This window comes from Neopsephotus bourkii, unplaced genomic scaffold (assembly GCF_033783945.1).
Source record: "Neopsephotus bourkii isolate Nb327-2 ecotype Australia unplaced genomic scaffold, CSIRO-AGI_Nbou_v1 NB_107, whole genome shotgun sequence".
In the NCBI taxonomy this organism is placed as follows: domain Eukaryota; kingdom Metazoa; phylum Chordata; class Aves; order Psittaciformes; family Psittacidae; genus Neopsephotus; species Neopsephotus bourkii.
In genome coordinates, this window is record NW_026900624.1 from 1,727,518 (window position 1) to 1,754,485 (window position 26,968).

Here is a 26,968-nt window from a genome sequence, read left to right on the forward strand (position 1 = left end):
TTATAGTCTCTCAGCTTCAAAGGAGTCTCTCTGAAGCCAGTGATAACAGACAATTCTGGTGTTGCAAGTTGTCCTGCTTGTCAGTAGTGTCTGCATCAAAGTAGGGTGATATTTGTCTGCCAAAATACCGTTATAATTCACTGCTCAATTACACTTGGTAATTGTCTACTGCCCTCCTTGGGTCACTCATTTTCCAGGTGTTTCTTCATGAGTTGCAGGATTTGCCTGAAGCCAAGAGAATTCTTGTGATGCATTGTGCAGCCCATAGTTTCTGAAGTGACTGTTAACATCAGCTTTCTATTCAGTAGGAGAACACACTTGCTATAGGCCTTTTGTTGTGCTGTCACCTCTGTACCCTGTCAGATGGCTTGTTTACTCACTGTTACATTAGAACTGTGTGAGGACCATTTTCATATCCTTTGGGCTTTCCTTTTGCACAAAGAGCCTGTGGAGTTTGCTGTTATGGTGACTTAACACCTACAAACACTTGTTTCTCTTGGGAGTACTGCAATATTACTGCTACAGTAGCAGCTGCATTTCATAGGACAATTTCCTCATTATTTCCTTTTAAACTGCAATACCATCCATAAGCCACAGTAAAATGTGTCACATTGAGATGGATGCTTTACAAATGATGTGAAAAGATAGTCCAAAGAGGTAAATGCTTAAACTAATTAAACATATAAAACATAGAAGTCATACAAATCTGGTTTTTTGTTTTTTTTTCAGAGTTAAGTTAAATTTTCCATGGAGGACAATTTTCCTGAATCGAAACAGCTTGCTTTAATCCATCCTTCTCGTTGCTATGAATACTGAGTGGAATCTCTGCAGCAGTGGGCCCAGAATACCACTCTTCTTTGCTGCTGCTAAAGAGCTAAAGAACATAATTTGCATTTCTAAATGCTGCTTCTGCTAAGAAGGTGTGACAAGTTTCCATCTAGTGCTTCACTGTAAAGAAGAAGGAGATAGAGGAGGAAAGTGAAGATGCTGTGTTTGATTTATCTTCCTTTTTTTTATATATATAGAAGTAAATCCAGTAATCCTATCCATAAATTATTGCTGATTTATGCTGAAGTAAGTGAAAGGATTCAGATTGTTCAGTCAATGCATTCTTTCATTTAGATCCAGGAAACCTAAAATTCAGAAGTCTATTATAACATGAAGAATAAGCCACTCTCCACCTCTACAGTCTCCATTTTATTGCTGCTGGTTGTGAAGAATCTCTGATCACAAAGATATAGATAAGAAAAAGAAACGGTTTTCAAATTCCGTTTTGCTTGCCTGGACTATTTGAGGGTAAAATGAACATTGAATATACTTACAATGTGCACAGCCCATGTACAGACAGATACAGCTTATATTCCTGAGTACAAATAATACCTACAAAATATAACAGGTATGCAACTGAAGTAATCATCACTTGTGAAGTGTATTACTTAATTGGTGGGAAAAAAAGAGAATGTTTTGGAAGAACTGTTTCACCACTGTGTTCTACTTGATTACTGTTTACAGGCTTTTCCATTTGGGTTTCCAAATGTTTCTCTGGAAGAACATGTTTCCTTGTGTTTTGCAAATCATTTTCTGTTGTGCCTGCGGAGGGCACGGTAGAAGTCAGTCTTTCAGCCAGTTCACTTTCCACTTCAGTTTCCACTTTGTCAGCCATATCTTTCCAGATATTTTCTGTAAAAAGAAATAAATACAATAATAAGGTAAGGCTGCAGGCTCTTAGCAGCAGGTAAACACGACTGTCACAAATTCACCAAAGAAAAAAACAGTTCAAAATTTTCTCTGGATCTTACAACTAGCACTGGTGCATTCTTTTCCTCTGAAAGTGAAGTGCATTATAATGGGGCGTCAGATACAATTGTTATTTTGCTGTCAGCAGGGAGAAGATCTTTCTATGTGAATCTTTGGGACTGCCAGACTCCTTGCTGGCAGCTGCTATAAAACATAAGTAATGCATTTCTACAGAAGTGAGAAAGAGTGGCTCTAACCACCACATTCCAGTGACCATCCATTACCTGCACACTGTGTACTATCACCTCACCTTACTTCAGATCTAAAGAAATACCAAACACTGATATAAATGCACTTAGTTCTCCAGGTAGCACGTGCTTACGAATATTCTCTTTTTTCTTTTCCAGTGTAGAGAAAGAGACATCATTCAGCACTCTTGAATTCTGTTTTGCTCTGTATATTTTTGGTTCCTGGATCCACGCATGCTTCATTGCTTCATCGGGAGTCATGCGCAGGTCAGGTTCCCACCTTAAATCCGTGGTAGACAAATAATTATTGAACTATTTATGACAGAAAATTAATTTAAGCCAAAAGATTCAGTATTATCTTCTGAAATTCCGGTCATGAGCATATTTCTGAAACAGATTTTTAGCTGAAAATTAAGAAAAATCCTATTTGATCTCTTCCATCCTTCAAAACTTTTTATTTTCTCCAGCACTGTGTGCTTTGCTGATCAATCCTTCTGCAGCATCAAACCATTTTTAATACACAGTTCAAGGTGTTAATAGGGTAGAGACCCTACTGAATATTTGTTTCGTGGTTTTCACGTTCTGTCAATGCAAGCTCCAAAAAGACAACATAAATGAGACATGTGATAACTCACTAAAAGATACATCTTCCCTAATTTAGCTGCACTGAAACTACTGTAGAGACTTAGTGTAACAAAACTCACATGAGATCTTAGTATGGAAATTAAAGGTGGTGTTTGATTTTGGGTTTTTTTGCAAAATCTCTACATTGACTTTATGTTTTCACTGTTTTCATTTACTCAGCTCTCACACCCCCATACTCACAGGTACCAAGTGTTTTGGACAAGGGCACTTGTCCGTCACACAGAGGACAAGTACTGTCAGCTACTGAGCCATCATCACAAGTCATTGGGCATGTTCCTTCAGATCAGAGCCTTGCTAACTTCAGTCTCCATAAATGTTAGGCAAGGTAGCTACTCATGATCTATTTTTCCTTTTGGAACATATGTTTGTTTTCCTTTCAGGCTAACAGGCAAATGAAAATGAACAGCATATGTGATAATCTGCAGCCTTGTCGCCATGCAGTGGCTATGAGCTTTGACATTTGTCACTGTGCTGTGGTCTCACCAGACTGCAGGCTTCCTGGCTGTGACAGACAACATGCTCCCCAGTTTTACTTCGGAGCAATGGCCTTCATTACCAATACATACCATTCTTTCAACACCTTTTCTGCTGTTTTTTCCAGTGCTCAAACACAAGTACTTTTCCATTCTTACTGTGTTACTGTCAGTCCTAATACTTTTACAAATCTCTGTATCAGTTGCAGACTGTTACATTCTGATTTGTCTCATCTTAGTGCTGTTCAGAGCTGTACAGAAATAATGTAGGAAAACAGATTCTTGTCATCACAAAAGCTGAATGATTTTTTGTTTGTTTGTTTGATGTTTTCATCTGCAAAACAGTTATATACAAGTTGAACAAAACTATCTATCTGTGAAGTTATGGCAAATGTATCAAGCTGCTTTGGACAGACACAGATTTGCAAACAAAAAAGACAAAAGAGTTCAATTCTTTTTGTCTCCAAAGAGTTTTCTTTTCAAACCATACTTCATTCCTTTGAAAATTTAAACAGTCCCAACACGCAACATTTTTAATGTGCGACCTGGAGATACTTGTTCACAAGGTTGTTGGTTTTTTTTCTGATTCACTGAAACTATTTTCTAAATGTTATGATTCAGACTGCAAAACAAAATGGATCAATGATTCATTCAAATCTAGCAAAATGAGAACATGAAAAGCAATCTCTTCATGAAACAGAGAGGGTTGATTTTCTTTTTATCATGTAACCATATGGATTTCTTTGTTAAAGTACTACTGAACTGCTAGAAAGAAACCTACAGTCAGCGCTAAAAATGACAAAAAGTATTAGTCTTGTGTAAGACAGAGGTAACACTGGAAAAGGTATGAGGCCAGCTTCTGCTGCCACTACAGAATAAAAGTTAGAATCCAAGCTCATCCCGAAAGCCTTAGTGCACCTGTGCAAAAGGTTAGTATTTAAGGCAACCAGACAGAAGTTCGTTCCTGCATGGTCAGTCTTTTAGTTTGATGGATGAGTAAAACCCCATTATTAACCATCTCCCAAGCAAAAAGACCTATTAATAAAATAGCACCTCATATAGAATCATAGAATAGTTATTGTAAAGCAAGAATGATATCATGATATATAAAAGGAAAGGACCTTAAGATCATCTAGTTCCAACCCCCTGCCATGGGCAGGGACACCTCACAATAAACCATATCACCCAAAGCCTCGTCCAACCTGGACTTGAACACTGCCAGGGATGGAGCATTCACAACCTCCCTGGGCAACCCATTCCAGTGCCTCAGCACCCTAACAGGAAAGAATTTCCTCCTTATATCCAATCTAAACTTCCCCTGTTTCAGTTTTAACCCATTACCCCTTGTCCTATCACTACAGTCCCTAATGAAGAGTCCCTCCCCAGCATCCTTATAGGCCCTCTTCAGATACTGGAGGCTGCTATGAGATCTCCACGCAGCCTTCTCTTCTCCAGGCTGAACAGCCCCAACTTTCTCAGCCTGTCTTCATACGGGAGGTGCTCCAGTCCCCTGATCATCCTTGTGGCCCTCCTCTGGACTTGTTCCAACAGATCCATGTTCTTTTTATGTTGAGGACACCAGAACTGCACACAATACTCCAGGTGAGGTCTCACAAGAACAGAGTAGATGGGCAGGATCACCTCCTTCAACCTGCTGGTCACGCTCCTTTTGATGCAGCCCAGGATACGGTTGGCTTTCTGGGCTGCAAGCGCACACTGAAGCTGGCTCATGTTCATTTTCTTATCAACCAGCACCCCCAAGTCCTTCTCCGCAGGGCTGCTCTGAATCTCTTCTCTGCCCAAGCTGTATCTGTATCAGCAGGGTCTGTGGGCTCCCACCCTGTAAAATGCTTTAGTAACATGACCACCTTGGAAAATAAACATGAAGATGTTTGAGCTTCTCCCACAGTACTTCATTTATTGAAAAGTGCCATTTATTTTGTGATAACAGATGACATGCTGGTGATACTAAATCATGTCTCTCTTCCCCCACTCAAACACATAGGCACTTTGCCACTGACACTCTCACCATGAGTGAGGTTCAGTTTTGGAACAAGTTGCCCAAGAGGCTGTGGATCTTCATCCTTGGAGATACTTAGAACCTGACCAGGCAAGGTCCTGAGAAACCTGTTCCAAGTTTGCTCTGCTCTGAGTAGGAGGGTGGGCTAGATGATTTCCAGAGGTGCCTTCCAAGCTAAGATATTCAGTGATACTAGGTAAAAAGTTTCTGTATAGAGAATTTCTACCTTGCCTGAAGGCTGTTAACAGTTACATGCAATCTGCATTTAGCAACATACAAAAATGTGAAAATCATCTATTTCCTTTAAGAAAAAAGCTGTGTACAACTTGTCATACTAGGTATTCAGCAGCAAAATCCTTGACTAAAGTCAACAGCTTAACCTAGAAATGATAGGGTCTGAGACATGCTAGACTCTTTTCACACTCTGAGCTCTAGTGACTTATAAAAATCTATTCCAAACAAGAGAATAGAAGAATACAGTTTATCAACTAATTCTTGAAATGTGAAATGCCACTGCTATCAGTGAAAAATAGCTATAACTATGAGAAGAAGGTCTTAAATCAGCATACAAACTACAAGGTAACACTGTGCTAACTATGCTAAGTAATTCTCCACACTAAGTACTATAATCAAGAGGAAGCAATCAATACCACTGATTCTGGGTTGGAAACATGGCTGAATGCCTTTTTATCCTCTGCTAAGGGTGAGGCATATGGTATAGTGGAACTAAAAAGAGTCTAACCTCATCTGAGGGAATGTGCATGCAGAGCAAGATCTTTGTAAGCATATATTCAAAGAAGCAGAACTGTTTTCATTCATATACTACAGTATAACATCTGATTGCCATTTCCAAGCCCTAGCACAGAAAATTCCATAAAGGCATTCGAGCCACCTATGTCAGCTCCAAGTATAACTTCTGCTGGAGGAAACAAGAAGACTTTCTCACAGGAGCAGGAGTTAGATTTAAGTACAAAACCAAACCTTCATCTCCATATGCACACTGCCTTGGGACAGTGCATTACCATTATCTATGTTATCTGAATGAACCTTTTCTGATAAAACAGAAAGGTTTAACTGTAAAAGTTCTCAATGAGTAAAACACATTGCTTTTGGAGTTTAGTGTTCAGCATCAGAAGATCTGCTTTTAGACAGGATGATGTCAGCTCTCTTCTGTACCTTAGACCAATCCCATATAGGCTTTCTGTGCAATGATTTCTCTCTGGAGTAACCTATGTATAATACTAGTTATGCAAATGCTACCACAGAAAACAAAACCAAAGCAACCAAACCAAATCAAAAAACCCAAAACACCCTACCAAAAAAATCCCCAACAGATACAAAGGTTTTAAATGAAGAATAGAATGAAAGCAAAGTCAGAACTAGCTTGCTGCATGTAAGTCAAAACTAAGAACTCACCTCAGACATCCTTGAAGAAAGTCCAAGAAACCAGCGTCATTGGTTTTCAGTACTGTGCTTAGATCCTTGGAGTCTGGGCATCTTTTTTTTCCTTTGCTGTTAGTTATGGATTTAGGAAAACCTTTGGAATCTTAAAATATATATAAAAAATACATGCTCAAAAAAATATGATATATACCCTCACCAAATATTTAAGAGCTGCAAAAACAGTGCCCATATCGATCCCACTAACTCTGGTTTTGCCCTGCTGGACTGATAGTCTGCCAGCATTGTGGCAAACAATATTGTACACATCCTACAGACTGCATCCTATGCCGTGGTTTTTTGCTTTTGTGTAATTTCCAAACCCAAATTATACATAAAGGAATGAACTCAATGTATATCAGTTCCCAAAGCTCACTATCTTCCTCTGAGCAGCATTTTTAAGCAGTAACAGTGGAATGGATTTCTCAACCCCTTCTCTATCACCTTGGCAATGAAAGGCCCTAAGACAAGAAGAGGAAAGCGACAGGTTCACTTGTAAGCTTCATGTCACCCTTTTGCTTCTCCCCAGTACCTCTCTGAAAAAAGTTTTGTTAGATAAGAATTAGCCAAGGTTATCTGGCCCTGATCCTTATTGGTGCTACTAACTAGTGATTAACTAGCAGGGAGGAATCCAGCAACGACAATCAGAAGCAGTTACCAAAGAATGTTCGCTTCCTTGATGCAGCCTGGATAAAATCAGCTGGTGGAAGACCCAGTACCTTCAACATAGAAAATGAATTCATGAAGTTACTCCTCATGTCATTAACGTACCTAACAAGTATATTAACCATACTAAGCATCAGGAGAGAGGTGGTATTTCACTCTCCATTTGAAAAGAAGTTGAATGCCACAGTTTACTGTGAAATGTCTGCAAACCATTTCCTCTTGTGCCATTTACTGTGGAAGGAGTTAAGCGATTCCCTAAAGCTGCCTGCACACAGGAAATGTGATCTTGTAAAGGATAATACTGGGATCTTCACTACCACATGTCTGTTAATGACAGCAGTTGTAGAAGGTAACATGGAGAGATGCTGTCTTTTAAAAGTCTTGCGCAAATTAACATGGCAAGGATCAGAACTTGGGGCTGAGTTCAGTGTCAGGTTGCATTTTAGTGATTGGTGTGGAGTAACTGAGCAATTTGCTTTCAGTTTTGTACCTATTCTAAGATTTGCACTGGGTAGGTGATCTGAGGTTGGAGATGTTACAGCACATTCCTAAAACTCTTTGAAAAACATGAAGATGATAGTGCAAACCCCTTGATATGTGCAGACAGTATAAGAAGGGGCAGCATCCACAAACTGTGGCTTGAGAAGTGCAGGGTAACTATTAGGACAAACTTTTTCACCATGAGAGTAGAGCAGCACTTGAGCAGGCCACCCAATGGGTTTCTACTCAAGACTTTGAAGTTTTCAAGATCTCTAGACAAAGCTACAGCTGACTACTCAAATGTTAGCAAAAATCTCTTTCCCAGTAGGAGTCTGGACTAAAGACATCTGATCCAATTAACACATATTAGATTTCTAAGAGAGGAGACTGTTCATGACTATCATTTTGATTGCTTTTTCTTCGCTTTAGATACACTTCTTCTGTTCTAATTTCTCCATGCAAATTCTGACCAGAATAAAATATGTTTCCTTCAAAAGCAAAACAATAAGTGTGCAAAGTGGTGTTTGGCACATGAAATGGAAATAACAGATTTGCCTTAAAACCCATCATCTCAAAGAGCTCTTTGGCTCTATAATAAAACTCCCTCTAAGTGGCCAACCTATAGCCAATTATATTTCATTATCTATTGAGATTTCTTTGTTTCTGGCAATGTAGTTTATCAGGTGAATATACAATTAGAAAGATAATCCCAAAAGTTACCTCCATGATGCAGGCAAGTTGGTCAACTTCATTTTCCCCTGGAAACAGTGGATAGCCTGTGTAAAGCTCAGCTATAATACAGCCTAAACTCCACATATCAACAGCCATAGCATAAGGATGACCAAGAATCACTTCAGGTGAGCGATAAAACCGGCTTTGAACATAGGTGTACACTATATCAAAACAGAAAATTAGACAAGAAGCAAAATATCATAACTGGGACAGAAATATAAATTCCAGACTTCACAGAAAAGTGAAATACATGTTCAGGCATCATAAGTCTCCTCTACCCATTAGATAAAATTAAGGAGTTGCTCACACAGGCTCTAAAAACCTTTTCTAATCCCATCCTAAAACCAGTGGGTAATATACTTTCCACTATTCTATCTGGAAATTGTTCAACAAATTTCACTGGAGGAAATTATTCTACTAGTACTGATTCAACTTACTCCATGGTCATTTTCCTATCTGGAGGTCTTCCTTCGCCTTCTATCAACCAACAGTTTTTCATTATTACAGGCTTGCACTGTAGGAAATACTGGTTTCACTGACACCTGAGGAACATCTACCGCCTTCTGATTTCCCTATTAATGCATTACCAACCCAGAGCAGATGTCAAAAGATCTCATTCCAAATTTAGGACTCATCATAGTGAGAGCTTTAATTCTTTTGTCTCTTGTCATTCAGACAACTAAATGCACTTACTGTGTTATTTTCTGTTATTTTCTTATTCCTACCTCTCTGATCATCACTTTTTATTTATGCACTTCTTTGCATCCCACATTCCATCTTTCTGGAAGGAAAGCACCCTGAAAAGTAAGTGCTGCATGATATGTGATTCCTCCAAATCTGTACAGTTAGAGAATTCCATGGTGGCAATCCACCCTTGTGCATCTGACCAACTGCACAACTGTTGTCTGATTTTTGTCATTCCAAAGAAATCGTTGACTTTTTGCTTTCCACTCTCTAAGCCGATACCACTTTGAGGGTTGAACCAATTCTCTTTTCAGCTGACTGTCTCCTCAGTCGTGCTCCATCTTTCCTTTCACTTGTTTTGCATTTCAGTTTGTCAATACCCAAATATTTCAGGCTGCATCTCAGATTACCTTCTACTCAAATACGGGCAAACTTAAAACGATTACACACTCCTACAAAACTGGGATGCAAGTGGTCTGAATCTAGTGGTCCGAATCCCAAAATATAGGTGAAAAAGTTTGGCTCAGCTTAAATATCCATAATTCATAGGAAAAATATGAGCCATACAAGACTAGTTTTGTTTTTCTAAGTTAATGAAATGCAGTGCAGATTTCTTTCTTGGGTTTTGGGTTTCATTGTTGTGTTTGTTGGCTTTTTTTTCTAACAGATAATATTTGCATTCCTGATGATGATATAATTCCTGCTTTACAGTATGTCTACTAATATTAAGATTTATTATTAGGTGAATTTTTATTCATTCATTTCTCTTCTACTAATTTGGTTTTTCTTACTTCCTGCACAGTCTACTTAAATCTTTGATTAAAAAAAACCCAAAACAACAAACAACCAAATTTAGATTTTCTAGACTAAAACCATAGTTTCCCTTCCCCCCATTGTATTAATCCAAAAAGTACCAATGATAACACAACCATCCCACTGAGAAAGGCTCTCTGCACCTGATAAATTCCTTGCTAAGTGAAGTATTGAGATTATACTCGTATGCCTATTAGCAAGAGCTAGTCACTCTTCCAAAATGAAATTCCAATTTCAACAGGAATAGAGGATCTCAAGTCATCAGGCTTGGGATGAAGAAAAAGCATGGCAATAGAATATTTGTCTCCAACTAGTATTTGTTCTACCACCAGTAGCTGAATAGTTCATCAGATTCTAACTAAGGACATAGGTCACTGTATCTGCTCAATCAAAGAAGTAGTTTTCACATTATTCAAAATTAAGAAAGCTTATTAAGAAAATTACATCAACTTGACTTTTCTGCAAACCTCTTTGGTGTTCATAGCAGCTTGATCCAAAATCAATAACTTTAACTGAGCCTTGGCCTTTGTGGTATAATAGTATGTTCTCCTAAAGAGAAAAAAGAATCATAGGGAAAAAGGGGTTTTAACACCACATTAGATTAATTAACACTTTGGAAAGTAATCAATGCATAACACATCGGGCTTACACTTCTCTGCATTCATGAAAGCTTCAAACTAGAACTTCCTTGGGAATGTATTTGGTAATATGAGTAAGCATCCAATAATGGGAAATTAACCAAAGAGGCAAGATTTGTGGAGTTACCCAGTTTGAAGGTTAGCTAGACAAGGACTAGTCCGCGTCATACAATCCAAGCCACTGCACTGTGCAGTGTGTGGTGTTATCAAGGTACCAGCCGGCAAGAATGCTTGCTGTGTGAGTAGAGTGCGCTCCACAAACCTCATTATTTGTTAACCTACTAAAAGGCAAACTGCATCTGGTTGTATCCTGTGCTATATTAACCAGAACCATCCTTTTGTAAGCACAGAAAGCTCCTGGCCCATGAATAAGTAGTGCTTCACGGTTTTTCCATCCACTGCTTTCAATTTTCTCCAGACTGTCTTTAAGCATACCACTCTCCATCTCACAATGGTGTGGTCCCACTGAGAAAGGCTCTCTGGGATCCCCAGGAAGTGATGGATGGAAACGGTAGGGTCTTATGGATTATTAGCTGGGTGCAGATGGGTACAGCACTGTGTGCCTGCAATTCCCTGTAATTCCAGCTTAAGAACTGATTCTTAAACAGCTAGCTCAGGAATATTTGCAGCAATGAGTAAACATAGCCTATTAGCTCTCTTCTGCATAGCTGACTTTTATCCTTATTAAAAATCTACCTAAATCAGGGTTTTCTTTGACTTCTTTCGGGCCATGCAGTCTTTCCCACTTCTCAGTGGAGATATGGCTACCTTCATCAACCAGTTTTAAAGTTATTATATGTCAAAGCTTTGAAGCACTGAGCAGTTCTCAGGTTGATGCCAAATAATGAGAAAATAGTTTCTTAGCTAATTAGTAGGCTCATTAGGAAATACTTTGTGTGACAACAGGGAGAGGCTGCTACTATGAAAGTCAAGGCAAGGACTGACTTCCACTACCAAAGTGCTCTTGGTCTTGTTACAGGAAGAAGTATCCTCCCTCTGCCCTTCATGCTTATGGTAGAACTCTGTCTCTAATACTAAATCTCTCACAGCGCAAGGGAGCTGGTTAACTGCAAGACCAGGTTCTGGGGCAGTGATTACTTAGCATTAATCCAGGTAATGCTAGGTAATTAGTCATTACCTAGCTAATGCTAATGACTAATTACCTAGTCCAGAGAAACTTCATACGCTACATTACATTTAGATATATCACAGAAGGCAGATGGAGTAACAGATGTGAGTTTCAAACATAAATTCACAAAACTGTACAATTGTAGAATGAGAACAAAATTCTCTTTTAGCAAACTCATTAGATGTTCACTAATATATTACTCTATTTAAATACGCTTGTTGTTATTGCCAACCTCATTCCTTGTCAGTGGCTTCCTGAAAACAGATTTCCCCTTGGGCTAATTGTTTCTGATTCAGATATTTTAGCTATTTGCAAATCTCACTTCTCACTGCAAATTGATCTGGCAAAGATGTTGGCAAGACAATGAGTACAGACCGCATGTGACTCTTCAGAATTCTGTGTCAACATATATTAAGCAAAGTGAGAGCAGAATTTCATCCTTCGCATTTTTACTGGAGAGCTGATTAATTTATTGATTTACTGGCTCATTTGCAGTTTTGTAAATAAATCAAGAGAAACATTCACACAAAATTAAAATAGAATTAAAATACTTAGAAAATTTCAGAAAATTTGATAAATCTTAGACTGGTGATTAAGGAAAATGAAATGTTTCACCTAGCATGAATGCTTAGCAGATATAGCAGCAGGACTTGGATCACAGATGTTCCTCCAGAAATAGGTGAGCACTCTAAACTTTGTATTGTAGAATTCCTTTGCCATCTACTAGGCCGCTTAATTTACAGTTCCGTATATAAAATTAAATAGACTTAACGGGAGAACCTTAAATAGATGCCTTGTGAATATCTCCATATCTCCTTGAATTATAATGTCCCTTATACTGAAATACTTAATTTCACAAGTACTTTTTTTCTTTAAGCAAAATGTTATTGCCTGAATTTGATTCATATCTTCATGCATTTTGGCAACCAGCTGAACTCGTATAGTAATTGCAGTGAATGAAATGAATCAATGGAAATAGTTACTTGGGTCTAGTACTAACACAGTCTGGAGTAAACTATAGCTTCAGTACAAATAGCCTACTGGGTTTTAAAGATTCTTCTGAGAGTTCCCTCACAATCAATAAAAAATAAATGGAAGCTAATGTATTCTGTGCAGAATAACAGGTTATGAAATAACTGTACTTACAGGCTTCAGATCACAGTGAATGATTCTTTCCTGGTAGAGCACTTGTAAACATCTCAGCACACACTGAGTGAAGTGTCGAATTAAAGACAAACTGAAACCTTGGAAATTGTTCTTTTTGATCAACTCATACAAATTTATTCTGCGGGGGTTGTGGGGGTGGAAGAAGACAGAAAGCAGAAAAGAGATTAGGGAACTTATTTTTAAAGGCATGATTGCTTACAGTGTATCAAGAGAGTATTTAGCCTCTCTTCGTACATGAGGAAGGACTCAAGCAGAAGAAAATAACTTAGCTCTTTTCCTCCTTGAGAATGCTGTTCTGCATGTAATATGCCCAGAAGCCTCCCTGATCCTCCAGATCTAAAGACATAATGTCAGTGACTTGCTTGCTTGATAAACTCGGTGCTGTATTATGCAGCTGTGCTGATTTTCACTAAGAACAACTATCATTCAGGAACTGAGAGGAATTAATTTTCTTCAGTCTCCTTTTGCCCTCATTTGTCTTTGCTTTGGCAGCTTGTATAAATCCTTTTCACCTAAAGAGTCATTAATCAGCAGTAAACGCTTCTAGATAAATACCCCTGTGAAGCTGGGTCTTGTTAGGTTTTTATACCTCTCCTGTGACCATTGTATCTTAGCTCCTTTCAGTAGGTGATTAAGTAACGTTGCAACATGGCAATGCTACGCAGGCACTCGGAGCACCAGCAGCCCTGATGACTCTCCCTAGTAGCCTGGGGTTACCCCCAGCTGCTTACAGCCCAGGACCCCATGACTCCAGTGACACCACAGCAGGGCTGGTCTCCAGCGACCCCATGAATGTTTTGCTATGAGTTTCCATAGTAGCTTTTTGAAAAGAGTGGTCTGTGTCTTCTGTGGAGGGGAAGAGTCAACTCTTGTGTTTGTGTGTCTGTGAGTGACAGACTGACAAGCAGCAACACAGTGAATTTATGTCTCTTTGAGATTAAGTCTTCCATACAATAATGAATATTCAGCAAGGACTGTAACATGTGCAGCAATGGGGGCTTCAGTTTAAGGGATGGGGAACTGTGGGTAACCTCCATGATTCCAAATTGATGCCCTGATTATAAGGGTGCTGGTGAATAAAATGATCTTACTTCTCTATAATTTCTCCAAAATTCCTCCTAAGATGTGTCCTGCACCACAGGTTCATAGAAAGCAGGAAAGAGCTATATTTTTAAATTATTCAATATTATCTGTATTTACATGCCCTGAGGTTTAACAGTCCTGCATTCATTATTTTACTCTTTTCCCCATAGGTCTTTCAGGGAAGAAGACTTCGATATACAGCACAAAAAAATAAGGGATGGATCATGTCATTATCTGTGTGAAGCCTGTGAATGGAGCTTTTTCTTGTTCACCTTTGGTGAACGAAGGCTCAGTTATGCAGTCTGTATTTAGACAGTATTCCTTTCTTGTAACATTAACAGTTGCAAATTCTTCTGAAGAAGACATAAAAATTAATGCTTGTAAGGCGGAAGATCTACAATGCTCCCTAAGATTTGTGTAAAGGAAAATATACTTTACCCCAGCAGTTCGAAGGAAATACAGAAGTGATTACGAAAGTAGAAGTATTCCTTCATGTGGATGATATTGTGAGTGTCATCTTTGTCCTTCTTTAGGAGAGCATCAAGGATCTTCACTTCTACTAAAGCCTGGCTATGAAATCTGAAATATCACATCACATAGGAATGATAACATTAACTTAGTCAAGCATTTGTAGAAATACAAACGCTATGAACACTATGATCTTTCTGTAAACTCAACATGTCAGACATTGATTAAAAATTTACCATTCACCCGTTAACTGCTGTAACTTTGATTCATTATGCTGGTTTCCTTGTCTAAATATACTGGCCTTACATAACACTTAACAATAGTTATTTTTGACTTGTCTGAAAAAATGTTCTAATGAAAAAGTTTCAAATTAGCATCCAGAGTAGAATCCTAGTGCTTTCAAAGTCCATAGGAATGCTTCCGTTTACTTGAACAAGGCCACATTTCACACCTATCACAGTAAGATAGTTTTGAAGAGCACCCTTACATTTAGTGTTCACTGATGGTGAAAACTAAACAGCTCTGATTCTTCATTCCCATCTGCTTCATTGACTCTGGTTCAAGCTGGACTCAACTGAAAATTTGTAACCAATCCCATAATAAGAAGAGGTTGGTTAGGACCATAGTGTAGAACGTTTTGTGTTAAAATGAGTGATTGGAGCATCCCAGCATATTCATGTGGGTTTTGAGTCTTGGGGGGAAATGTAGGCTCTCAGCTCTCAGTCATGCAGGGCTGATCTGATGTAGAGGGGGGTTGATTTTGCCTTGTTCATATTATCCCAGATTGTCACTGCCTATATAACAGAGTTGAATATACTGGTTTAAAGTCAACAGATGTCTCACCTTTTCTTATTCCTTATTATCTTCAGTGCCACTAATTCATTGGTTTTATGATCCAAGCATTTAGCCACCTGCCCAAATGACCCTTTCCCAATGACCTCCAACACTTCATATCGATATGCAATATGGTCATGTAAAACCTTCAAAGGAAAATGAACAGTTCAGACTCAAATATTATTACAAAGATCAGGCTTTAAAGTAGTTCATGTTAAGTCTATGTTAAACAAGAGTGACAGAGAAAATGCCAAGTGCATGCTTTATTAATCCACCTACCTTGAATCAATCCCAAGTTAGTTGCAAAGTGGGCTTCTCTTTAGGATTCTCTTCTAAGCTTTAAAGTGATTGGTACTGATGTTTTCACTATGTGAATATCTTCTAGAAGCAACGTTTATCTCACATATATCACTTAAGAGTTGGCATACAGTCACTACAAACTTATCCAGCTGAAACTGAATACCATAGTTTTTCCACTTACCTTTAAGTAGGAACCATGCTCATCATCATAACAATTATTATTCTGGGTTTCTGGCAAACCTTCAATCTTTTTAGCTTCCAGCCCAAGAAACCATAGCTCCGTGTAATTGAGAATTTCCTTTTGCTCATAGACTGTTAAATGGTTTCTAAAATATTTCAAGGCTTCTAAATCAAAAAACAAGAATGTAAAACCAACAATCAATAAAATGTTGGAAACCTGGTGGCAAATTGCTTTCACCGTGGAATATCTTACAGTACAGCACACCACTGAGCAGGAGGCTGAGTAGGTGACTGTTAAGAGGCCCCTTCGAACAACATTGCTATGATTCTACAGCACTGACATTTTGCACAAATTTATGTTTCTTTTTTATTTTTATGACTTACAGTATTATGTCCAAAGCAGTCAAAGCAGCAAAGCATTCATCACCTGTCAGCAAGACTTTTAAGAGAGCTCAGGTACAAATTATTTGATTCTGAGCAAAGTTATCTACCTAGGTATTTTTGAAAATCCTGTATGTTGCCTATCTGCTTCAGCAAGCTTCATAGCATTCATTAAAAAAAAAATGATGGTTTTATTGGTTTGATCATCATATTTAAAAGAATGGCAGTAAGCTTTACTTAACCAAAGGGGTTTTTGTGATAGAAGACGTCAAGGAAGTTCAGATGCATCAGATTTGGAATCAAATGAGGCACAAATGTGCTGTTGCCCTAGTTCTGATTCTTTCTGCCTAGAAACATTTGAGCTTCCCTCACACCTCCACTTGCATCGTTTAAATCTAGATAAATAATCAGACTGTAGCATTACAAAACATGTTCTTTAGGCATGCATGTGGGTGTTTTGTTAAACGCTGGCAGATCGTAATATCGTAATCCACTAATGCAGGGATGCTAAATCATTTCAAAACAAAAGGCCACTACTTTTTATTATTCCTAGACTCCTTCTAAAAGCAGATAAACTCTGTCAGAACTTTCTAGATCTGAGAACTCCCAAAATGCAATTTAGCCCACAGAGATAAAAAGTGTCACAGCTGCAAGCAAGTGGGAAAAGTGTTTGATCATTTTAACAAAATAGCGCTATCACCTACATGTTCTGTCATAAACCTTAGACAAACCTACATTATTTTGTATAATGCATACTTCTCTCATTTATGTGTTTGTGTTAGTCTACTCCTTCTCCTATTGTGTACATCCCCAAGCAGAATTTTTGGAAATTCCTGAAATCATCCATATCCCTGTCCTCCAAATAGTTTGTTCAGTATTTCAGTGACCATTTAGCATGGGGCCTTTGGTCACTGAGTGTCCTGACTACATACACTCTTTATCAATGCAGGCAGCCTGTCACCTCAATTCTGCTATATTCTACCTGAAGCTGTCATAGGCAGTTTGACAGTGATGGTGGTGCTTTCCGGTTCTGATGGCTTTGTCTGAGCTCTGGTATCACTTTCAGGAAGACTGTCTGGAAGATTAAATTGTGAAAAATTTCCTTGCGTTCCGTTTTCCTGCCAAGCAAAAAAACCAACCAAACAAAAAGGTGAATTTTGTTTGATCTGTAATTATAGAAATATATACAAAACCAGATTTAAAAATTCTACATTCCCAAAGACAAAGCTGCAAGCTATCTATTTGGTGTTTGTTCAGTGATCTTTATGTCAATTTTGTGCTGAGAGAGAACAAGCATGTTTGGGACTAGAACACCCTAGTTACCCAGAGAGCTAATTGTGCCAATAGCACTAGAAGTTATTGGACCACATAAAGGGAAATCTCTAAATAAGAGAAGGAAGTTCATCTTCCAGGTTCATTTAATAAATGGGCTCTCACTTTTTGTAAGTTTTACAAATTGCTATGGCTTGATTAAGTTGCAGTAACCCACATGCTAGTACAGACAGCAGGAAAGAGAGTATAATAGGCATTATCAACCTCAGATTTCTATGTGGGCACATCAGCTGGAGAGTTGTGCTAGAATCCTTGAGATTGCTTGTGCAACTCACAGGACTGAATCCACCTGACCCATGGCAGGGGGGCTGGAACTAGATGATCTTAAGGTCCATTCTAACCTTAAACATTCAATGATTCTATGAACTGCAAGTACATCAGCTTGGGTCTGCACACATACACATGTATTAACAGAAACACCAAGACTGGTATGAACATGTGGGTTCAGAAGCACTAGAAGGAAGACATTGCAGAAGAAGGGATATACACGTCACCTATACCAGCAGATGATCAGGATCACAGCACATGAAGATTCTCAGGGTTTCCAGAATGGGAAAACAGAGCACAGACTGCAGAATCAAGTCACAAAGAGATGATGAAGGGCTGGAGACAGAAGAGCACCAGATAAGGAGACAGGAGACTGTACTCTAGGTTAATGATGTAAGGTTTGGTGTCCCAGGCCATGTGCTCCTCAATCCCTTCATTGAGGGGAAAAGACTCAGCAGAGGTGAAACATCCAGTGGATCTGGCAGAAGCTACAGAGAGGGCTATGGCTTCTATGAACATAAGATGAGGAACAAGAACTGCTGAGGAGAAATAGAATCTATTTGATGAAGTAGGGCAAGATTGCAAAGAGACAGGTTTGAATTAGGCACAGCAGGGAAGAGCCATCATAACTTAAAGGCCTTGGTACTGATGGGGTAGTTCAGTCTCCCCAGTATTCATTGAAGTGGCAAAAGCATTTGGGGAGATTTCTGGACTGTTCTCAGTGTAGGTGATTTGAGAGGCACCGCTAGACAGCTGGTTGAGGATGTGAAGATCAAAGAAAAGGCAGCTTTGGAGGCAGTGACCATGTGATTGTGGGGTTTAAAATCCTCAGAGAAAAGAGACAAGTGGAATTACAAGCCCTTTTATCCAGGACAGCACCTTTGGACTTGTTCAGGGACCTTCTCATCATAAACCCACGGAAGACTGCCCTGGAGGGCAAAGGAAATCAGGAGAGCTCATTGTTCTTCAAAATCAATTTTCTAAAAGCATAAGCATAGTCCATACTATTGGTGTACGAGAAACTGAACATGAGACAGCTTCAGTGTGCCCTCGCCGCCCAGAAACCAACTGTATCCTGAACTGCATCAAAAGGAGCATGACCAGCAGGTTGAAGGAGGTGATCCTGCCCCTCTACTCTGCTCTCGTGAGACCTCACTTGGAGTATTGGGTGCAGTTCTGGTGTCCTCAACAAAAGAAGGACATGAAACTGTGGGAGCAAGTCCAGAGGAAGGCCTGTGACACTGTCTCCCACTGTATGCTTGAAGCCCAAACAGTGAGATATGAACTGCATAAGTGAGTGGAAAATTGGCTGGTCAGGTTCCAAGGACTGGTTAGTAACATTTGGTTACTAGTGACACCCATCAGGGATCAATACCAATGCCAGAACATTTTAGTGTCTTTATTAATGGCCTGGACAATAGATTGAGTTCACCCCAAGTCTGCAGACCATAGCAGGGCTGCTGTCCAAAGGGATGTCAGTGAGGCTACAGGTATCTTCTAAAGCTGAACAAAGACAAATTCTAAGTCCTCTACCTGGAACAGAATATACTCATAGAGCAGGGCAGGCTGAGGGACAACAGAAAGGATGCAGCTTTGCAGGAACGTGGGTCTGACAACAGCCTGAACGTGAGGTAGCAGCATGCCCTTGTAGCAAAGAAGGCCAAACACATTCTGTTAGCAAGAGGATAGCCAGAGATCTCCCCCTCTATTCAGCATTTGTAAGACCACACTGAGAGTACTGTGTCTAGTTTGGAGTTTCCCAGCGCAAGAAAGACATTAACCAACTGGAGTGAATTCTGGGGAGAGGTCACACTGGTTAGGAGCCTGGAGCATGATGTTCAAGAAAGGGCTGCAGGAAATATGCTTGTTCAGCCTGCTGAAAAGGAAGCTTCAGGAGTGATGTTAATGCTGTCCAGTCACTTGACAGGATGGTATAGGGAAATCAAAGCCAGACTCTTCTCAGAGGTGCATGGTTCTAGGAAAAGATAGGTATGTGTCTAATAGACACAAGTTACAACACAGAAAATGATGATCAGATATTAGGAGAAACACTTTTTTACCATTAAAGTAGTTCACTATTGCAACAGGTTGCCCTGAGAAACTGTAGACTCTCCAGCCTTAGAGATACTCAGAACCAAGCCCTGAGCAAACTGCTCCAAGTTTGCTCTGCTTGTAGTGGGAGGCTGGGCTAAATGTCTTCCAGATGACCCTTCCAACCTAAATGCTTCCTTAATTTACTTATAATTTCTCATCCTTTGAGAAAGGCCTGATAACTCACAAGACTGGGGCAGGATGGAGACACAAAAGATCAGCCTCAGTGTTAGGAGGGTACAAAAGCTGTATTCAAATAACCAGCACATGGTTGCCAAGACAAGAAGAATCCAGGCGATGTGATACAGACTAATCAGTTGGAAGTATCTGGAGATTTATACAGCAGTGCTGGTAAGTAATCCATCTGATTGTTTACAGTTTTTCCTTTTGTTTTCTCTTTAAGGCTGGAAATAGAAACTGATGCAAATGCTGACACTTCATTATTTCTCTCTTCCCCCACACAAACACACTTGTGACACTCTCTTAGCTGTACTTAGAGAGAACCTGATTTACCAGGCAAACACAAGATTACTTGTTTACAAGTTTACAACTTTAATTACTTGTTTACAAGTTTACAACTCACCTGAATAGAGGAGAGGACATTCTGCAAGCTCTTATTTGTTATCTGAGGCAGGCTGTTTTCAAGGGGGAGAGGGTTTGCAGTGTCTGCAATCAAACCATGTTTTGCTTGACCTTCCAGATGTGGGAGGGAAAAAACACCACGACTGACTTTCTAAATAGAAAGCATAAGTAAATATTATACAGCAGTCTAAAAAGCAATTCTCTGTAATGCAGGACTTAAAACCTTGGAAAACAGGTATGATTCACTTCTGACACCTAATGGCAAAGGGGAAAAGAGCATGGACTCTCCTGCAGCTCCACTGTACTAATGGGCAGAAGTTTGTCCAGGGAATCAGGCAACCTGGCACATTTTAGGGCATGAAAATTTCCCCACAAGGACACCTCCATTCAGCATCAAAGCAAGGACTGCTTCAGATGGAAAAGGCAGTTGGTCTTGGAAACTAAAGAGCTGTTCCAGCAGAACTCCTTTGAGTGGGGAAAATAAAGCATATGTAGGGTAATAAAAAGGAATGAGTTGTAAATGGCAAGGCAATGTCATTAGCTATTCCCAATGGTAGAAAAGAAACTGGGATTGGGCCGCTACCAAACTTCAGGAGTGGGGACAGTGGGAGAAGGTCTTCCCTGCATTGGTTTCTCAGTATTTCCTTCCCCCTCATTTCCCATGGAGTTTGCTTTGACTAGGCCCCTTTGTACTGCTTGCTGGTGAGGGAAAGGCAAGTTCTGTGTAAAATTTACTGAAAAATAAAGGCTTATACTAATTTGAAACTCCAGGATTTTTAGTCCTTCCTTTAGACTTTTCCTACTCGTTATTTGCAAAACATTTCGTCATTCTTTAAATTCTTTTCATTCATTCTTTAAAGTCAGTCATTTAAGGATGTTGTCGTATGAATGCTAGAACCTCTAATAATCTTTGATGCCGAAGTGAGAGAAATCACACTCTCAGCAGCAGAGAAAATTCTTGTGGTAGACTATTTCTTTGAACAATAGTAAAAAAAAAAAGGTTGAAATGGATCTGAAACTGATCACCCATGCATCATCAAAAGCAGAACAAAGACTAGAGAGTTAAGGCTACAACACATACAAGTCTGTGACATTTTCGTCATCAGGGAAGGATAGAAACATATTTGTCAAGCTTTTGACAACAAAGAGGTTTGATATCTCATCGAAAAGCAAAGAAACAAAGCTCTCAATCCAACCAACTTCAGTGAATAAATTTTATTTTCCAATACTATGGAAAAGTCTTTAAAACCTTAGAACTTATTCCAGTGGACTTTTTATGAAAGCTTGAAGAAACAGGAGTGAGTAGACATAAGTAATGTCTTAAGTGCTACCGAACAGCTAGCAAACCCAAAATACAGGTATTAGGGACAGAAAGTCATACAGCTACAGGGGAAAAGGAAGAGATCAGGGAATAAAGGTTTTACCTCTGCTCAGATTCATTTATTATAGGGGCCCCCTAGAAAACAAGCCTTCAGATACTTTTAAAGTCAATTGAAGAGTCACATACCTGATGGAAGACTCTATTAGATCCCAGATGATCTCTCTCTTGAACAGTCAGCTGAGACTGAGAAAATGCATCCACATGGGAAGACTGCAAACATGAAATGATGCTTTAATAAAAATGGTTCTGGAAAATAAAAATAATCCTCTCCCAGTCAAACAGCTGTTTTGTGGGCAGATGCAGAGACGGCTTGCTTTGCCCATTATGCCTCTCAGCATGCTTCATATGCCCATGTGGCCAGTGGAGGGGAAGAGGGGGCTTTTGCCATCTCTAAATATGTGCTCAACAGCCAACAGTGGGCCTGCTTGGAAGGACAGCTTTGAACTGCCTCACAAGGTAGATTGTGCGTCCATCTGTTGTTAAGAGCAGCACGAAGCTGATTCAACTTGTGGTACAGATTTAATAAAAACACAGCTGTGTTGAAATATACTGAGATACAGAAAAAAACCCATTGGTTCCAATGGACAGGTAATATTAGCAATAAATACAAAGAAAAAAAGAAACATGTGAAAAGTGCTAAGCAGCTCGTCATATTTAAGATTTTGGTGGTGGTTTCAGCAGGTTCTTTTATAAAGATTAACACTGTAAGGTAGCACTTTCTGTCCAATAACAGACTATCGTGAACTGCAGAAATCTGTAGATACTGAGAACTCTGTGGCTATCACAGCTTGGAGCTCTGCTGTCTAGACTGAAGTGAATCCCACTGGGTTTGGTCAAAAGTGCTCCCTAGTCCCTGGGCTTTGAGATACAATGTCAGTCCACTCACAGTCAAAAAGTCATCTTTATCCAAGTAGACACATCAGTTCCATTACAGAAGTTCAGAAGCTGCAGAACAACAGTATTTTCTCTAGGGGCAGAGGAACTTGGAGCAAGGAACTTTGGTTTCCAAATAAGAAATCTGCAGCAAAAATTATCCTACAGATGTGAGGTGCAGATTAAAAACTCTTAAATAAAGCAGCATAGAATCATAGAATAGTTAGGGTTGGAAAGGACCTTAAGATCATCAAGTTCCAACCCACCTGCCATGGGCAGGGACCCCTTGCTCTAAACCATATCATCCAAGGCCTCGTCTAACCTGGCCTTGAACACTGCCAGGGATGGAGCATTCACAACCTCCTTGGGCAACCTATTCCAGTGCCTCAGCACCCTAACAGGAAAGAATTTCCTCCTTATAGCCAATCTAAACTTCCCCAGTTTAAGTTTTAACCCATTACCCCTTGTCCTATCACTACAGTCCCTAATGAAGTCCCTGCCCAACATCTTTGTAGGCCCCCTTCAGATACTGGAAGGCTGCTATGAGGTCTCCACACAGCCTTCTCTTCTCCAGGCTGAACAGCCCCAACTTTCTCAGCCTACCTTCATATGGTGTTCTTCTTCATCTGTTTTACAGCCAGGGCTTCCATGGCCTGTACTTGTCACAGAGTCTTAAATGGGCACATTACCTGATGATGTCTTTGCTTTTTGCAATGACTTTTAGTCTATAAAGTGCCAGTATCGGTGCCAGAGGATCACTTTTTAAAAGCCTCTGTCATGGACTTACAGTTAGTCCAATTGAAAATATGCCTAAATACTGGAGGAGTATGCTCAACGTATTTTGTACTGGCTGGTGCCATAAAACATCTGCCATGGTGCAGCCTAGCCACACTGAAATTGCCTCTGACTGAGCCTGAAAGCAGAAGGGACAATTCAGATTACAATGCTGCATCTGTGCCAATAAGATGCATATATATTACAGGACCTGTAGTGGGTGAGGGATGCTTATATACAAACTGATCCATACATGTATGGTGATTTCAATATATCCAGGACACATCAGCATTGCTACAAATGTGCGCATCAAGCTGAAGACACGTACAATGGCTCTGACACATGCTGCTCTCTTAACATGGAATAGCTGTTCAGAGAGGCTATGGGCTCTCCATCCCTAGAGATGTGGTTAGATTAGAGACCTCTAGAAGATACATCCTAAGAAAATATGGAGAGAAAACTCTATGTACAAATCTAACTGATGACATGAAGGAAATGCTGCCCTTTGACACGCAGGTTCAACTGTCTCACCATCAATCATGAAGACACCACTAAAGCTAGGCAGACCAACTAGAAACTAGTGCAGTTAGTGTTCATGATAGGTATTTTTGCTTTCATTTGAAAAGTTGTGAGAAGAAAAAACATAATAAAATAATATAATAAAAATAAGTCATTCTTCAAGCTTAAACGGTAAACTTCAGATACAGAGCAAGCTGAAAGCAACAGCTCTGGGTTTAGCCTTATGTTAATCAGTACAGCTTGCAAGGAAAGATCATGGATATTTGTGGAGCAGAGGAGAACATTAGGAAAGGGAAAGGTACTAAGACCTGTCTTTGCAGGACATAGTAATTCCCATCTTTGAAACGGGAGATCTGATGGCAGGGGGTAAGGAAGTATGTGTTGTAAATCCAATACGTTCCCAGAGCCACCACAACAAATGCCCCCAGAAGGGAACCACTGGACTACTGCATTCCTACATAGGAATATACATATATAGCAGAATATACTTTGCCCAGTGCACCAAATATACTTGTGCTTTGGCTACACTTCAATGTGAATTCGCATAGATGATCTATGGAAAGCCCAGTGACAGAGGATTTTTACAGACAAACACTTCACATGCAAACTACATATCCTGCATTTGAAGAAAGAATCATATTTGTTATGGAGGTGAGTGTGGGGTCCACATTCATAACTGTACTAAACATATCAACCTAGCTCTTAATAAGACTGTTAATTTTAGCGCATGGTATGCTTTTTCCCCACTTTATTCTCAGCTATCTTTATTTTCAGTTTTGGGAGATCATGAAAACAATACACACAATTTAAAGACAGTTTCTTAAACACTTTGTGCTTTTCTAACTACAAGTCAATATAAAGCCAGGATTTTAGATAGCAGCAGTTATCACTGAAAGCCAAAGAAACCGTGGACTTCACAGACTTGTACAGGCTGCAGTCTTCATTCCAAAATGGCATTTTATTTCTCAGCAATACTTTTGAATAGGTATGTAGTGATGCCTACATTACCAAATATAAACTGAATATAAATATATACTGAATATAAACTTCAATTCACAGGATGTTTTAAAAACTCAGCAAGAGCTAAGGACACAGGCTGAGTGAGCTCCAACATTTGCTGCCGGAGTTTGGAATCCATTTCACTGGGCAAAGATTAACAAGATACTGGGACAGACATTTCTCCTTTTACAGTGCAAAAATATCAGTCCATCAGGCCATGGTTGTGCCCTTTTTTTAATCATGGAAATCTGTGATTTTTTTGTCTCTCCAAACCCACTTACTAAGGGTTTATAGTTCTTCAGTGCTCTTTGGGAAATATATTCAAAACACCTCAAAAACAATAACTGATCAACTCTCCTAACATTCCCCCAAATAAATGAATGCCATAATATTTTATCCATGGAAAAACTGATCTGTGCTTACAGTAGTGCTGCTGGTGGCTGAGCGGGTGGATTGACCAGTTAGTCCACACAGTGACAGGGACAATGGTCTTGATTCAAATGACCCACCCGCTGCTGCTCTAGCATAATCCTGTACATCTAAGATGGGATCTACAGTTGAGCTGTTATGACTGGTTTAACTCTTGTAGATGCACTTTGAATTAAAGCTGCATCAACTGTTACTATCCCAGTGCATTTCACTCCTGGCTGTCCTACTCCTATAGCATTCAACCTGTCCTACAGCTGCAATATTGCACTTCAATCCCAAGCTCTCATCTCCTACTATTCCAGCCCTTCAAATCACGTATTACCTTGCTAATTCTAACAGTCACTCAAGAAATAGAATGATGTCATTATTTACTACCTAGTCTGCAGTCAGAAGGAGTTTTACAGCCGAGCATACAGCATTCTGCAAAATCAGAAACTGTGACACATTTTCATAATTCCCAAAATACTAGCCATTTTTTTCAGTACCCACTTGACCACAGAAATCAGAAACACATTAAAATTTTATAAATCATTAAATGCACAACTATGTAAAATATAGACTCCATTGTCTCCTCATTTAAATGGGCACTGTCATCTCTTTGTATTCAAAACTGAATCAAGACTGTAGACTACATAGAGAGAATGCAATGTAGGTGTTAGTTCGTGCAATATATTAAAAAGCCATACCAAACGCACTCTCACACACTCAAAATACAGAAGGAACATAAACACTTTTCCCACCTTGTCAACTATTTCTGTCAGCATAACTGCAAGAGCCGTTAACTGCAGGATAGATGTTGTTTATTCCATTCGGCGAATGCATTTCAGGAAGCCCACCTTCATCTAGTCAGAGCATAGCAAGATCAGTTTCATACAGTACCCTGATCAGAGAAAAATGGATAGTGCTTCTGCTTGGCTTCAGATTTAAATTTTTATCCCGGAAATATGCCAGTGACTATTAGCTGCTCTAGTATTCTTTTGGTGGCCATCTGTTCCCTTCTCAGCCTCCTTCTAGCCAAATATAATTTTCCATATTTATCATGGCAAGTCAGTAATAAGAAAGACAAATATAACAGGATTGGCTGTTCTCCTTGCCGTCTCAGTCTGTTCTTTCTCACTGAGCTCATGTGCTTGTGAAACCAGAAAACACTTGAACTTGTATCTCTTCAAAATTTGTCGCAGCAACCTTGCTATACAGTGAGCTAAATCTATTCACCAAGACAGCCAACCTGGGAAACGAAATTAATACCTCAAGGGTTTATTTCTCATTGGACATTATGTGTCATTTACTGAGGACCAAATTATGGAACCTTGGTCAGTGGTTCTTGTTGGCATCAGTGCAGAGCTGCTCTGCCCTGTGAGATAAACAAGCTTTCATTTTGGTGTAGGTACTGAAACAGAGCTTAGCTGCCATCCTGTCTTTCCTATTCCTCTTATGGGTGTTGTATGTGTGATGGAGCACTTACGGAGGCATCCCTAAACCCCCCCACTATCTTAGGGGAGTATCTAAACCCGAAAATACAATTTGCTCTCCTCCTTCATACAGCCAAGGAATGGCATGTTCCCTGCTGGTCTTAAATCTGTTGACAACCAGAATAGTCCTA

At 39.5% G+C, this 26,968-nt stretch overlaps 1 protein-coding gene across 1 annotated transcript; it reads right to left on the reverse strand.

Annotated features, from left to right (window-relative positions):
* Positions 1 to 1,184: 1,184 nt before the first annotated feature.
* DYRK4 (dual specificity tyrosine phosphorylation regulated kinase 4) lies at positions 1,185 to 26,462 on the reverse strand. Its single transcript, XM_061357755.1, has 14 exons — positions 26,106 to 26,462; positions 21,898 to 21,981; positions 20,392 to 20,541; positions 17,101 to 17,236; positions 15,739 to 15,902; positions 15,267 to 15,403; positions 14,394 to 14,534; positions 12,852 to 12,990; positions 10,406 to 10,487; positions 8,426 to 8,602; positions 7,222 to 7,278; positions 6,540 to 6,669; positions 2,120 to 2,265; positions 1,185 to 1,680 (listed from the first exon to the last, which is right to left on the reverse strand). Exons 1-14 carry the CDS (start codon positions 26,127 to 26,129, stop codon positions 1,433 to 1,435), a joined length of 1,815 nt encoding a protein of 604 aa, XP_061213739.1. The 5' UTR covers positions 26,130 to 26,462; the 3' UTR covers positions 1,185 to 1,432.
* Positions 26,463 to 26,968: the final 506 nt, after the last annotated feature.

Coding starts and splice junctions, on each gene's coding strand:
- DYRK4 (XM_061357755.1), bottom strand. CDS start 26,129: ATGCTGACAGAAATAGTTGACAAG. Junction 10,488..12,851: donor TTCACTGTGATCTGAAGCCT/GTAAGTACAGTT, acceptor TTTTCTCTTTAG/GAGAACATACTATTATACCA. Junction 8,603..10,405: donor CTGCTATGAACACCAAAGAG/GTTTGCAGAAAA, acceptor GTTTTGATATAG/TGTACACCTATGTTCAAAGC.